Source organism: Pelophylax lessonae, assembly GCF_965119305.1.
Source record: "Pelophylax lessonae genome assembly, chromosome: 1".
NCBI lineage: Eukaryota > Metazoa > Chordata > Amphibia > Anura > Ranidae > Pelophylax > Pelophylax lessonae.
Window position 1 is genome coordinate 577,931,865 of NC_138768.1, and position 16,262 is coordinate 577,948,126.

At 40.0% G+C, this 16,262-nt stretch overlaps 1 protein-coding gene across 3 annotated transcripts in view; it reads left to right on the top strand.

The window, feature by feature from the left end:
* The window catches only part of CDKL2 (cyclin dependent kinase like 2), a 97,365-nt gene that overhangs the window by 69,394 nt on the left and 11,709 nt on the right, over nt 1–16,262 (top strand). For all 3 annotated transcript variants that reach the window (XM_082243533.1, XM_082243534.1, XM_082243532.1), the window contains exons 6-10: nt 1,693–1,832; nt 3,979–4,067; nt 7,786–7,915; nt 9,998–10,299; nt 15,098–15,194. In XM_082243533.1, coding sequence (XP_082099659.1) covers nt 1,693–1,832; nt 3,979–4,067; nt 7,786–7,915; nt 9,998–10,299; nt 15,098–15,194 — 758 coding nt within the window. The remainder of the gene's footprint in view (nt 1–1,692; nt 1,833–3,978; nt 4,068–7,785; nt 7,916–9,997; nt 10,300–15,097; nt 15,195–16,262) is intronic.

Sequence of the window (16,262 nt, forward strand, 5' to 3'; positions counted from 1 at the left end):
CTGAGTCTTTTGCAGAGTAACAGCCTGTTTACATCCAACACACTTGCAGGACTGTGGCAGAGGATGCAAGCATCTGACACTCCCAGAAGTGTCAAATGTAAAGACGAATGGAGGTGGATTTAACTCTCATACTGACAAAAGATTGCAGGAATTGGTGGTAACTGCTTTAAATGAGAAAGTTCATAAAATTGAGACAGTGAGGATAGGGCTGCAACACAACCAGTGGGTGCATTGATGGTTCACTAAGTTACAGCTAAAAAATAAGCAGGAAACTGTGAAACAATATTGTTGGGTTGAAGAACTGAACTAATTAGCAGATAGCTGTGAATCGCAAAGTGAATCTGGAACCAGGTAAAGCAAAAAAGTATAGAGGATAGAGAATCAGAAGATTGAGGGCCATGTAAAGATAGCAAGACAAATGCTTATTGTATTATTTATGAATATATTAATCCATTTGTGTTACACATTTTAGAAGGCTGGGAAATTCGATATTTAGAGTAAAAAATTATTACAATGATTTTTTTGAGTGGGTATAATTATAATTAATAATTATATAATTATATTTGTTGAATCTGCTGAGCTTTTAGTAAAGGTGCATCTGCAGTCTTTGAATTTATAGTAGTTTCCCTATAGGACTTCTCCTTCTGTGCTTGGTTGAGATGGTTGGGTCACTCCTAACCATCTGGACTGCATATTGAGATAACTGAGTATATGCATCATCAGTTGAAGTTTTGGGACTCTTGGCAGTGCATTAAATATTTTTATTGTCCTTTATATCTACCTAATGTGATTTTGTGTCAATGTGTGTGTTGCGCTTCCTTGCTTATACTGCAAAGTAACCTTTCTAGACAGACACGAGCAAAACAATGTGCAATAACAATCATGATAATTTACTAAAGGAGTTCAGGATCTTTACAGTGATTTACTTCACATGCTTTTTTGTACATGTTTGGGTGTTCAAAGTATACACAGCTAACATATATTGAGAGATTTTCATCTGTTTTAGTAAACTAGCCTCACTGTATTAAGTGCGAACAAAAGAAAATGTAATCACAGATAGTAGGCCAGTTTATATGAGTAACTGTACACTTCTACAGCTATATTTACAAAAGTGTAATTGTGTAATATACAATTAATATTAGAAACGTATTGGCTAGAGATGAGCTCAGGTGTGTTCGGATCCTAGTCTGAACCTGCCTGGGCTATCCCACCAGGAAGCTGTCACGGCACACCACCAATCATAAGCAGCTGAGGCTATCCCCGCCCTGCAGCTGCATGTATACAAGGGGTCCTGTTACAGTGACAGCTGTAAATATGGGAATTCCCTCCATATTACTCATTAATACGAGCAGAAAAAGATGTAATAAAAGTGGAGCATTTTTTTTTAAATTAATTTTTAAAATGTTAAATTCATGCTTTGGAGGCTACTTAGATCACTGCCCATCATGGCATATTAAAATAGTAAAGTTAATATTTTTTGTCAGATAACACTATAAAATGACACAAACTCTTCTGTCCTGTGTCAATGGTAATCAAGGATAATGTGAGCTTGTATACAAATGTTTCATTAAGCGAACACCACAGAAGACTTGGCTTGTAATGTTATGTGTAGGTCTGTCAATGAAATAATTTCACAATAAAAATACTGTAATTACATTTACAAATTACAGATCACTTAACTGTATATTGTAGGTAACCTGACACCACGACTTCAGGATCTCTTCTATAAGAACCCACTATTCGCTGGAGTGACTTTGCCAGAAATTAAAGAGGTTGAACCTCTTGAAAGACGATATCCTAAGCTTTCGTCTGTCATACTAGATTTAGCCAAGGTATTATTTACTAATATACAAATATTAATTATATGTTCATTATGATCAATTTTGTATATCTTATTCTATGTTTAGCAAATGTATAAAAAAAATTTGCTTGTCTTGCAAAACGCTTTGAAACCAAGTTACTCTTAATGCAAGGTTTTACTGTATTCTTAAAAAGGCAACTAAAATATTGTAAGCTTGACCCAAAGCCTTTACAATTTTCCTTTCAGAAAAATTACACCTACAGAATACAATAATGCCTCGATTCCACTGAGAAGTACGGTTCGGTTTGGTACGTACTCAATTTTTGCCATTGTAAAAAGTTGTGAATGGTACCCTAATTCCGAACCGTACAGCATCACTTTTTTGGGACCCTTTCGTTGGGGTACCAAGCACATTAGTACCGTACCAACAGGGTGGAGCTACACTGTTGAGGTAATGTTGAGCTGAGGTACTGTTGGCGGTGGAAACGCAAGCTTGATCAAGGTGTACCGTTCCAAACCGTAACTGAACTGTACCGAACCGTACCGCTCAGTGGAAACGAGGCATTAGTTGACATCTGTTTGTTTTTTCCTATTCAATGTTTCTTGAGTGTTTTTAGAATCCTATGCTGGATTCAGAGAACCATCTGATAGAGATTACTGTTCATCAAAAACACACTAAAAACAGGATCCTTCTAATTAGTGTAGGCATTTATACACATTGTGAAATCTTTTGTTCTGTGTTATTGTGATGCTCATGGGTATACAATTTGCTGCATACTGATCTGTATTTTTTATGGATCTGATAGCGCCAGTATTGCATGGTATGAGCTTATGCACTCTGCTTCATTTTCTACACCAAAAATAGAAAGATCTGTGTTCACCACCATGCATATGTACTGTTTTTTATATTGTTTGCGTGTAAACATTTTTGCTAAAAAATACATGCGTACAGCATGCATGGACCCTATTGGCTGTCATTGCTCAGGGTGAAAAAAAAATTATATTTTGATAACTGTATGTGCTTAACATTTTTCTTTAATGTATTTAGTTTATTTTTTTTATTTTTTGCACATTCCTTTATTTTTCATTTACAGGCAGACCAAGCTGTCCAAAAATTTGGGGAAACTGGAACACTGCCAGAGAGTACATGAGCATTGGCAGCAATTGTTTAAAAGGGGTTTGTCCTAAATCCAAGCCGATCTGCAGGTACTGGACACTCTATGTCCTCTGGCACCCGCTGATCATCTGTAAACAAGGCAGATCAATGTTCTGACGGGGGGGGAAGCGATTTATTCTGTGTTCCTGCAAAGCAGGGACTAGATTCCATCTCTTCCCTTAGTAAAAGAAGCACATACAGTACACAAAAACACTAGCTAGGCACACAGTTAACCCTTTGACCTCCCAAGATGTTTAACCCTTTCTCAGCCAGTGTCATTAGTACAGTGACAGTGCATATTTTTAGCATTGATCACTGTATTAGTGTCACTGGTTCCAAAAAAGTGTCAAAAGTGTTAGTTAGTGTCCGATTGCCTGTCGCAATATTGCAGTCCCGCTATAAGTTTCTGATCTCCCCCATTACTAGTATAAATAAATAAATAAATCAAAAAATCCTTAAATATATGCCATAGTTTGTTGACGATATAACGTTCACGTAAACTGATCAATATATGCTTATTGGGATTTTTTTTTATCAAAAGCATGTAGCAGAATACATATTGGCCTACATTTATGAAGAAATTCGATTTTTTAATTTTTTTTCATTGCATATGTTTTAAAGCAGAAAATAAAAAATATTGTTTTTTTTCCAAAATTGTTGGTCTTTATTTGTTTATAGCACAAAAAATAAAAAACGCAGAGGTGATCAAATACCATCAAAAGGAAGCTCTATTTGTGGGTGCGAAAATCACATATTTTAATAGGATACAGTGCTGCATGACTGCGCAATTGTCAGTTAAAGTAATGCAGTGCCGTATCTCAAAAAATGGCCTGGTCATGAAGGGGGGTGAATCTTCCCGAGGTAAAGTTGTTAACTGCATATTGATATCAGACTACAATATTTTATGCTAGTTGGATTTGATTTAAATTAGATTATTGTACACTAATGAAACACTTAAAAACACAGTGGTTACAAGACTAATGGGAACACTTTAAATAACTATCATTAACTTGTGTTACAGAATTGCTTACAAATTGACCCTGACAAGAGGCCACCCTGTGTGACCTTGTTGCAGCATGATCTGTTTAAGAAGGACGGATTCTCTGAGAGGTGTGTATAAAGCAGAATCTTTTTCATAAAAATACTCTTAGTCTTGAGCTGACACATATTCTTTATATTTTCCTCTTAAAAGAAATCTCTTTAGCACATGATACTCTTAGGCCCCTTTCACACGGGCTTTCTGATCCGGTCCGCCTGTCAGTTTTTCAGACGGACCTGATCGGATGCTCTATGTACCCCTATGGAGCAGCGGATGTCAGCTGTGACATGTCCACTGACACCCGCTGCTATCCGATCCTGTCCGTGAAATCCAGATGGATGGAAACCCTATTTTCCATCCATCTGGAGGATCGGATTGGATCGGATGAAAACAGACAGGCGGTCCGTTTTCATCCGATCCCCCATAGAGGAGAACGGGGATCTCACAGGTCTGTCTCAGCACAGTGAGTGGAGATGGAGCTGTCATCCGCCTGCTCAGCGGGGATCGGCGGATCGATCCCCGCTGAGCTAAACTGAGTCTGCCGGGCGCACCTCCCGTGTGAAAGAACCCTTGCAAATACATATTTGTTGACTAAACAACTTAAAGGAAATCTATAGCCATCTAAGTTGCGGATGAAGTAGGAAATAGTTTAAACCCCTTACCAACATATTTTTTGCTTGGCCCCCATTGACAACATTTTCCTGCACTTACTGTCTGTTGACATAACAGGAACTGAGAGTGGATCTCTCCAAAAGAGGTGAATTCCTCTTCCTGTTCCAGAGAAAACACAACATTTTTGATTTTTCCTTACATTCAGTGCTGGTGATATTGTTTATCGAGACAAGTAAAGAGGGTAAATCTCTTGAGCAGCGGCACAGACAGGAGCATAAGCCCAGAGTTGTATAAAGTACTCGAAACCCATACTTGAGTAAAAGTACAAGTGCTCGATCAAAAAGTGACTTGAGTAGAAGTGGAAGTGCTCGATCAAAAAGTGACTTGAGTAGAAGTACTAAAGTATTCACCATTTTTTGTACTTAAGTATTGCAAGTAGTTTTTTTTAAAATTTTGATACTCAAGTACTGAAAGTAAAAGTACCAGTAGTTTTGGAAAAAAAATTGCTACTCAAGTACTGAAAGTAAAAGTACAAGTACTGTGTTATGTAGTTATTAAAGAAAGAAGTCAAAAGTTTGAACATCATATTGTCTTTTACTATTTCAAATGCAGCTTTTATTTATGCATACAGTAGCATTTATTTTCGTATGCGCTGATAATACATGTTTTGAGCTTCATGAAACCTGCCATCTACTGTTCTGGCAGTGGTAATTTTTATAATTGTAACGAGTAACTATGCAGCACAAAAAAAAATATCGGAGTAGAAGTATTGAAATCATCGAAAAAATGTAGTGAAGTAAAAGTGGAAGTAGGAGAAAAAAATTCTACTCCAGGAAAGTACAGATACCGCCTTTCGGTACTTAAGTACAGTAGTGAAGTAGTTCTACTTAGTTACTATACATCTCTGCATAAGCCTGACAGAAATTCTAATCCCAAACAAGTATAAAAATCTCCATTAGGTCACTGCAAAATCACATTCCATGATGTTACTTTTTAATGCAGAAAAATTCTGAGAGCAGATTACCAATCAAAGCATTGGTTCTATTGATGGGTAGGAATATTTGTTCATCAAAAAAATTGCGTGCAATGCTTAGTTATTGCTCTAAACATGAAAAAGCTTCAATAAAAAATATTTAAAAAAAAAAAAACATGCAAAAGCAGTAATATGTCACAAGCAGGCTGTCTTTCCCGCTACAGCACCAAGACTTTTTGCAGCTTTGCATTTTGTTTCCAAAAAGAAGCAGCCAGAAAGAAAATCTTGACAGAGGTAAAGAAAAAAAAGAAAGGAATCAATATGGTTAATTAGACAATATCTATCCTTGCAGGGAGGGCCCCCTTCCTGCACTGCAAGGGTTAAAAGCTTATTTAGTCTACGGGTGCAGGGACAGGGGGTTATACATACATACTTAAAGGAGAAGTACAGCCAAAGCTCATTTGGCTGTACTTCTGTGGATCACAGGAGTGAAGTTTGTTCTGCACTCCTGTGACCCATTTTCAGCAGACAGCGGACTGAAGACCGCTGTCGTCTGATGTCACAGAGCCAGTCCAGGCTCGGGAAAAATCGCAACCATATGGTCAGGATCTGCCCACATGCCTGGATTGACACCTGGTCGCTTCCGCCCCTACACAGCTCAGCACTCCAGTGAGCGCAGGAGGGGAGGCATAGCATAGAGCGGTGACTGACATTCACTGTCGGTCCAGTCTCAAGCAAGACAATGAAGTCGGGATCCGCCCACATGACTAAGGACTAAGGTCCAGAACGCGTAGGCTGTTTTACAGCATCGTACATATTTGCTTAGTAAAGAAATACTATTTTGGATGTCATCCTAACTGCCGACCATCCCTTTCCTTACTCTGGTACATTGGAGGTGTCAGGACTCAGCAGCCTCAAGATCTTAGTATCAGGCAGAGCTTTTATGTGGGAAGTTTGTAGCGTCTATGCACCTGTTTTCATGCTGACTTGCTGGCTGGGTGTTCCCTTCCATGAGGATTTTATCTTCAAACATTTGCATATACTGATCATGTTGGCTCAGAACATGCAAGATTTGAGTAATATGGATACAAGCATGTGCTCTGCTTCAGGACAAGTGCAATTGGCCAATCCATCCCTGAGCCATGACTAAGGACTAACGTCCGAAAGGCATAGGCTGTTTTACAACATTGTACATGTTTACCTGATAAAGAAATACTATTTTGGATGTCATCCTGAGTGCTGATCATCTCTTTCCTTACGCTGGGATCTGCCCACATCTGAACTGGCACCAGGCTCAGCCCCTCAGTGAGCCGCTGAGAGCCTGAGCCGGCTGCTCCTGCCCCCTCCACAGCCCAGCTTTCCAATGACTAAGAAGGGGGCAGAGCAGAGAGCTGTGAGAACCACGCGATTGGCAGTGTTTGATCGCTCGGTTCTCAGTATTAGACGCACTGGGGGACAGATGCAGCATTTGGACCGATGCTGCATCCACCTAGGTAAGTATGATTCTTATAAAGAAAACCCTTACATCTTTTTTAATTCCCAGTTTTATATATGTCTCTATGAATGAAACCGGTCCAGCGCTGCTGCCTTTCTAATTTGCTTAGGTCTCGCCTCCTACACTTACAATATAGGGTTATTAACGCCCTTGCAGTGCAGGGAGAGGGGAATTGCAAGAGTAGATTTTGTCTAATTCTAGTTAAGCTTTAACAATAAAAAAACAATGTATATTGCCTATGAAAAATAAAGACCAATCTATGCAAAAGCATAGTGGGATACAAACAGTAAATGAGGAACATTGTTCTACCAACCGAGAAAGTCATAATAATTAAAGTGAACCTGTAATCCATTTTAAACTATTAAAGGCCTGCCTAAGATTAAATGCCACAAGATGCTTTATATTGCTTGTATTTCATATATGTTCTGATTTAGTTTTATGTTGTCATTGGGGGCATGACTTTCCCTGAATATGTGGCTACATTTTTCTTCTGTCCAATGAGACTGTTCCAGTAGCTAGCAAGGGCTTTCTCATTGGACATAGTAAAAGTCGTTAACAGTATCCTTTTGTGAATACCCCCAGGTATAGGAACATGTTGGCTGCCACCTATTGACCTTTATGGTTCTGCTATGGCATCATTGTTATATACAATAAAAGAACAATATATAGTGACTAACCATAATTATGTCTCCTTCTGATTAATATAAAGGTTCTCTCAGGAAGTCAGTGCAAAAGTCCAGAAGCTTTCCAAAGACATTCAATCACAACCTAAGAAAACCAAAAATGTTAAGAAAGAAAAAGATGACTATCCAGGTGAAAAGAAAGCCCTGGCGCTACAGGTAACATATAGTTAAATGATAACACATCACCGACGTGTAAGCTTGAAGTAATTCATGAGAACTAATCAGCGCCCATTGAAGAGTAAATTAGATTCTGTCTGGTGGAAATTTTCCCTCACTTCCATCCTTAATAAAACTGTTGACATCTAGACAGTAAATAAGGGGAAATCTTTCTAATGGAGCCTGGGATGGCAGAAAAACACAGCTTAGGTTTTAATCCTTCTCTACTCTGTCCAAAAACTGAAATAAAAACTGCTAGATACACACCTTAGACCAGGGGTATTGAATTAAAATTAATGGAGGTCCAGTCACTAAAGTTTTCTTCCAGCAAGGGCCCGAATTGTATGTTTGATTCTTAATGGCACCTTGAAGCATTGGCAAACGCTGCGTGTTTTTGTGAGCGCCAAACCAGCTCGGTGCAGCGCAATTTAAAAGGGTCAGGGACTACTTTTTTGTATGTTTCTGCATATAAGGCAGCCCATTGAAATGAATAGGCTGCCTACATGCAGAACACAGGTAGCAATATTATATACCTAGCCTCAGATCTTTCACATTACAATCCTGTCATTACAACAGTGTTCTCACTCCCCCCTGCACATCACAACCCCCCATTCACATTATTGTTCTCAGCCCCCCCTCATATCACACCCCTCCCCTCACATCCCTGTCATCACCCCTTTTACATTCCTATCCGTATGCCCCTTTATATCACACCCCTCCTCCTTCACATTTCTGTCCTCAGCCCCCCTTTGCATTCCTGTCCTTAGCCCCCTTTATATCACCTCCCTTCCTCCTTCACATTCCTGCCCTCACCCCCCCCCCCACCCCTTTACAGTCCTGTCCTCACCCCCAGTACCCCTTTACATTCCCGTCCTCATCCCCAGTACCCTTCTACATTCCTGTCCCCCAGTACCACTTTACATTTCTGTCCTCATCCCCAGTACCCTTCTACATTCCTGTCCCCCAGTACCACTTTACATTTCTGTCCTCATCCCCAGTACCCCCTTAGATTCCTGTCCCAAGTACCTCTTTACATTTCTGTCCTCATCCCCAGTACCCCTTTACATTCCTGTCCCCCACTACCCCTTTACATTCCTGTCCCCAGTACCCCTTTACATTCCTGTCCCCCACTACCCCTTTACATTTCTGTTCCCAGTACCGCTTTACATTCCTGTCCCTCACTACCCCTTTACATTCCTGTCCCCAGCACCCCTTTACATTCCTGTCCCCCACTACTCCTTGACATTCCTGTCCCTCACTACCCCTTGACATTTCTGTCCTCAACTCCCCCCCATTTTAAGATTCCTGTCATCGGCCCCCCCTTCACAGCGCCCTCGGCTTCCTCTTCATCATTCACAGCAGTAACAGTTCTCTTTAATCTGCTACCTACACAAGGTGGAAGGTACATTAGTCTAGAGCGGAGATTGGCAGCAGGACAGCTCCGCATGGATGGCCGGAGGCATGAGGCTGACATCAGAAGCAGGACAGCTCTGGAAGGAGGGCGGGATCTGCACAACTTTTCCTGGTAACCAGCTTGTGATTGGTTGCTAGCACCTGCTAGTTAACTTGAAGTCTTGCCCTCCATCCAGAGCTGTACTGCTTCCAACATCATGCCTCCCACCGTCCATGCGGACCTTGATGAGGATAACAGCAGTGAGGATGGCTGAGCAGGCTCCTAAATGGCAGAACCGTGGCTGGTCCGAATGAAACAGTGACTCAGGCCGGACGCGGACCACAGGTCGCCATATAGTGATGACTGCTTTAGACATTGTTTGCAAGATATATTTTTCAGCACATTGGACACTATTTACATGCACTATATGACTGTCACAAGTGACACCAGACATGGCTACATTCTTTCAGATATCGCAAAGCGTATGACATGTACCCTAAGACATTGAACTCAAGATTAGTTTAATAATATTTATTTGTTGGAAGGTAACCTCCAGTATAAAGCGATACAGTAAGTGGTGACCAGGTTAGAATGTTTTAAGTAGGTTGAGTCAATGCTGTTCACTGATAAATGTGATAGGCATTTTTAGCCATATATCCATTTATCCAATATTTTTTTTTTATTTGCAGGATTTCAATATCGATCACAAAGTGAAGGAGACTAAACCTTTAAAGGTGAAAATCATTAAAATGGATTCCGAAAAGGCTGAGAAGACTGATGGGGCATCTAATGCCAGTGGTTTATTTACTGGTACCACTAATCAGGGAAAGACAGTACCATATGTCACACTAAAAGAGTCAAGCAACAGCCTAGATCACCATAAAAGCCCAGCTGGGATGATTCCTCCAATAAGCTACAACCTCACTGCCATTTCTCCGCATTTATCTACCAATGCCACTGCATCATCTGGCTCCAGCCATGTTAGTTTCAGGTATTTGGAGCTCTGTTTTTGTTTTTTTGTTTTTTATAAAACTTTAGCAACCTATTCCCCTTTGCTTTTATCCAATGGTGAATCAAAATAGTCATATTGTTGGAACTTTATAGGTGCCAAAAGCAACTCTGAACAAATTAAAACATTATTTGTTTTCAAAATAAAAATAAAAATCATATTTTAAATACATATAAATGCTTGCAACAGATACACTGTATTGCACAATTTAAATATAAAGTACCTCTGAATCAACAGCCCTTATGCCCCGTACACACGTGCAGATTGTCGGCCGAAAATGTTCGGCCGCCGAACGATCGGCCGATTTTCGGCTTGTTAGTATGATGCTTCCGACAGCCGACAGCGCACTTTCGGCCGAAAAGAATCTGTCGTGCAAGCATTAAAATTTTTGTATGCCGACACCAGAACGGCCGATTGTTCGCCAGTCAATACAGAATTCGGCCGACAGACAGCAGATTTGCAAGACTGGGCATGCTCAGAAAAGAAAAAACACAGTGAAAGTTAACCATCACATGACATCACTTCTGCAGTAGGCTGTAGTCGGTGGACAAAATTCTTGTGCAGTCTTTTGCACTTTTCAACAGACACGACAGCCCGGGGACAAAAGGCGGCCGATCGTTCGGCCGACGATCTGCACGTGTGTACGGGGCATTACTATAGAGATTTCTGTTACCATTTATCTTCACATGGATTAAATAATGCAGGATAGGTAGCCCTGTTAAATAATACCATTCTAATTACAATTACTGCATAAGAATTCTCCAATCACAGGGTGGAGGTGTTGCATTTCTGACATGTTTTGCAATCAGCTTCATCAGGTAGACAAAGGTATCACAAGTCCACAGCTAAAAAATCCCCACTCTGTGTAACCTATAAAGTCCCATCTATATGACTATTTCTGTTTTATGCTAACAAGGGAGGCGGTGTCCTAATCACCTATCATTCCAACAAATCAAAATCAGTGCGGCGCAACTCAAAGTGCAAATAAATACTTGCTTAGTGTTCCAAAGAAATAAATTCATAGAATTCATATAATATAAAGTGCTGAAGTGTCCATCCAAATTTATATAACATAACGTACTGAAATAGCCATCAAAAATTAGTCCACCGATATGTAACAAATTATGTAACCAAATCAACAGTGCTTAAAAGTGCTCTGTGCTGTAAACTTCAAATAGATTCAGTGCTTTATACACCCACAGCCTCCACTCTGGTTGTCTCCACTGTTAGACTTTTTATGGATCAGTACTATACTTCTCTATGTAATGACAAAGTGAAACGGCCAGGACATCTGCATTTTCTGCAGGAGTTTAGCAGTGGCAGCTTCAGTATTTCTCTTGGTACAGGTCTTCTTTCCCTGCCGCTGTTGCATGTTTTCCAGGCAGCTGCTTTCCCATCCAGCCATGCCTAGGTGTCTGTCTCCAGGAGGCCTTCTGGGCCTTGCAGTCATAACCACTGGGAGGCGTTAATACTACATGACTACAGTGTATTGCACCCATGCCATTTGGAAACTGTATTTGGCCTGCAGTTGACCTCCATCTGACCTGTTACAAGTGCATTTTGCATTGCCATAGACTTTTATGAGTTCGGCCCATCAACACAAGCCTTAATAATATCAAAATGCAATGCAAAGGGGCCCATCTACACAAGCCTTAATAATATCAAAACACAATGCAAAGGGGTCCATCAACACAAGCCTTAATAATATCAAAACACAATGCAAAGGGGTCCATCAACACAAGCCTTAATAATATCAAAACACAATGCAAAGGGGTCCATCAACACAAGCCTTAATAATATCAAAATGCAATGCAAAGGGGCCCATCTACACAAGCCTTAATAATATCAAAACACAATGCAAATGGGTCCATCTACACAAGCCTTAATAGTATCAAAACGCAATGCAAAGGGGTCCATCAACACAAGCCTTAATAATATCAAAATGCAATGCAAAGGGGCCCATCTACACAAGCCTTAATAATATCAAAATGCTATGCAAAGGGGCCCATCTACACAAGCCTTAATAATATCAAAACACAATGCAAAGGGGTCCATCAACACAAGCCTTAATAATATCAAAATGCAATGCAAAGGGGCCCATCAACACAAGCCTTAATAATATCAAAATGCAATGCAAAGGGGTCCATCAACACAAGCCTTAATAATATCAAAATGCAATGCAAAGGGGCCCATCTACACAAGCCTTAATAATATCAAAACACAATGCAAAGGGGTCCATCAACACAAGCCTTAATAATATCAAAATGCAATGCAAAGGGGTCCATCTACACAAGCCTTAATAATATCAAAACACAATGCAAAGGCGTCCATCAACACAAGCCTTAATGATATCAAAATGCAATGCAAAGGGGCCCATCTACACAAGCCTTAATAATATCAAAACACAATGCAAATGGGTCCATCTACACAAGCCTTAATAATATCAAAACACAATGCAAAGGGGCCCATCAACACAAGCCTTAATAATATCAAAATGCAATGCAAAGGGGCCCATCTACACAAGCCTTAATAGTATCAAAACACAATGCAAAGGGGTCCATCAACACAAGCCTTAATAATATCAAAATGCAATGCAAAGGGGCCCATCTACACAAGCCTTAATAATATCAAAATGCAATGCAAAGGGGCCCATCTACACAAGCCTTAATAATATCAAAACACAATGCAAAGGGGTCCATCAACACAAGCCTTAATAACATCAAAACACAATTCAAAGGGGCCCATCTACACAAACCTTAATAATATCAAAACACGATGCAAAGGGGTCCATTAAACACAAGCCTTAATAATATGAAAATGGTGCTTGTTCTTTTTAAGATCAGAATACGGCAGTTTAGAATATTGTTTTTGGAATCTTCTGCATGCCTCATGGGTATTTACCCAATATATAGCTGCAGTCTGTAAAAGTCTACAACCAAAACATGGAGGATAACACAAAGGTGGGCATGATCTCTTGTGCATGTTTCTACGCAATGTCATTTGACTGGTGCAGCTACCACACCCTGCCAAGGCCAGAAAAATAAACAGAGGGGTGAGGAGAGCACACATGTTTTCAGGGTCCATGTATACACCTTTTAGCCTGTGACTGGGTGCATAACAGACACATAGCAAATTCTGTAAGGATATGATTTCCTTTGTAAGGTGTGCACACAATATGATAGTGTATGTGAATATCCTTCAGTAAATCAAACCCTTTCTATTGCCCCCAAGTACCAGTGTTTACCTTCTGCTCAGGGTCTATGTTTATTCTGGAAAAAGGGAAGTCTCACCTAACACTTTTAAATACACTCACTGGCCACTTCATTGAGTACACCTTGCTAGAACCGAGTTGGACCCCCTTTTGCCTTCGGAACTGCTGTCATTCTTTGTGGCATAGATTTAACAAGGTGTTGGAAACATTCTTCAGAGATTTTGTTCCATAGTGACATGATAGCATCATGCAGTTGCTACAGATTTGTTGGCTACACATCCATGATGTGAATCTCCTGTTTCACCACATCCCAAAGGTGCTCTATTGGATTGAGATCTGGTGACTGTGGAAGCCATTGGAGTACAGTGACCTCATTGTCATGTTCAAGAAACCAGTGGTGAGATGATCTGAGCTTTGTGACATGGTACATTATCCTGCTGGAAACACCCATCAGAAGATGGGTACACTGTAGTCATAAAGGGGTGAACATGGTCAGCAACAATATGTAGGTAGGCTGTGGGGTTTAAACGATGCTTAGTTGGTACTAAGGGGCCCAAAGTGTGCCATGAAAATATCCCCCACACCATTACACCACCACCAGCCTGAACCATTGATACAAGGCAGAGTGGATCCATGCTTTCATGTTGTTTAGGCCAAATTCTGACCCTACCATCTGAATGTCGCAGATGAAATTGAGATTCATCAGACCAGTCAACATTTTTCCAACCATCTATTTTCTGATTTTGGTGAGCCTGTGTGAATTGTAGCCTCAGTTTCCTGTTCTTAGCTGACAGGAGTGTCACCTGGTGCGGTCTTCTGCTGCTGTAGGCCATCTGCTTCAAGGTTCAATGTGTTGTGCGTTCAGAGTTGGTATTCTGCATACCTTGGTTGTAATGAGTACTTATTTGAGTTACTGTTGCCTTTCTATCATCTTAAACCAGCCTGCCCATTCTCCTCTGACATCAACAAGGCATTTTCCTCCACACAACTGCTGCTCACTGAATATTTTCTCTTTTTCGGACCATTCTCTGTAAACCCTAAAGATGGTTGTGCATGAAAATTCCAGTAGAAATACCCATCTGGCACCAACAACCATGCCACGTTCAAAGTCACTTAAATCCCTTTTCTTCCTCATTCTGACGCTCCATTTAAACTTCAGCAAGTTGTCTTCACCACGTCTAGATGCCTTAATGCATTGAGTTGCTGCCATGTGATTGGCTGATTAGCAGTTTGCGTTACCAAGCAAGGATTATAGAAAGGACGAAGTACTCAAATTTTCATGAGTGTTGCCTGTAGCCGTGAATCTGCTTTTATGCCCATGTATATCAGCCCTAAAGCTCGCTGTGAGTTTTCTGTATAATATACTTTTTGTGGACTACAGTGCTACCCTACCTAATTTTCTTTTTGCTAATTAACTTAGAGGTTATAAACTGTGTTAAACCACTTAACCTATTGCATGTTCTGGTGAAATGTTCTAGAATTCACCTAAGATTTTTGTATTTTATACGTTATAATATACTATATCACTATACCATTGGTTTAGGACTGCATCTTCTCTTATTATTGCAGGGGAGAAGAAAAGAGTAAAATATATGTAAGCAGTTTCAAATTAAGTGGAGGAAGACCTTCCCAAGGAAATTCTTACAATCCAAATGTTTCAAGTCTGGTAAAGTCATGCATTTTTTTTATAAACAAACATTTTGGGGTCTAGATAATGCAGTAATCCATTGCAACTAATCATCTACTATCTTTCTTTTTTTAATATTGAAATGCAAAATCTGATTGCTATGGACTACTGTACTATACATGCTATTATTCCTATTTTATATTGTCTAATTCAGTAAATAAATTCAAATGTCTCTTTTATATGTTTTTTATTCCCACCCAGCATTTAAGTACAGTTGGATAGCCCAGAAGACCTCAATTGCTGATAGCTTGGTAAATGAAGAATAGGGTGTTTCCCCAGAACTTGATTTGTAATGTTTTTTTCTGATAGGCTCCTAAATAACCTTGTTATTAGTTAGCCAAGACTATCTCAACTTCTAGTGCATAGCCTCATACATAATAAAGATTGCCCAGGCCAGTGAGCCTTCTAAGCTATTCTTCAGAGGTTAACAAACTGTATACATTAATACTATATGTAAAGCCTATAAGTGCCACCTTGTGGGCTTATCTCGTTATTGGTATATACATTTCTCAGAACCCACATGCTAGTTACATTTTTATAGAACTCTGGAAGTACAGCTACCTCTATACGCCCAGCTTTCTGATGCTGGACCTTCCTTCGAGTGTACGATACAGAAGCTGCAGATTCATTTGCAGTTGCTTTGCCTGCCCCTCCTTCCCTCTTGCCCAATCATGGAAGGCTTTGTATGATGTGAGCCTATTCACAAAATACCAAGTCTTTTGTGAATGGACAGTGGAGGGGAGGGACGGGCAGTCACACAGTAGGCACATAGTGATAGCTGTACTTCCAGTGCTTAAATTAGTAAGTAGTAAATAAAAGAGAGATGTTCACGAGGTAGCATACATCTCATTGGACCTAACCCCCTATAAGCCAGCAGATGTTTAAAACTGATGCATGTCCTGGAGTTCTTTTTTAAAAACAATATGTTTTGGGGAATATATCTTATTGAAAATGTGGTGAAAGAGAGGATGAGTAAATGCCATGAAAGAGCTCCCTCTACAGGCTGCTTTTCTGTGTTAAATACATGTGACATTAACAGTTGTCTCA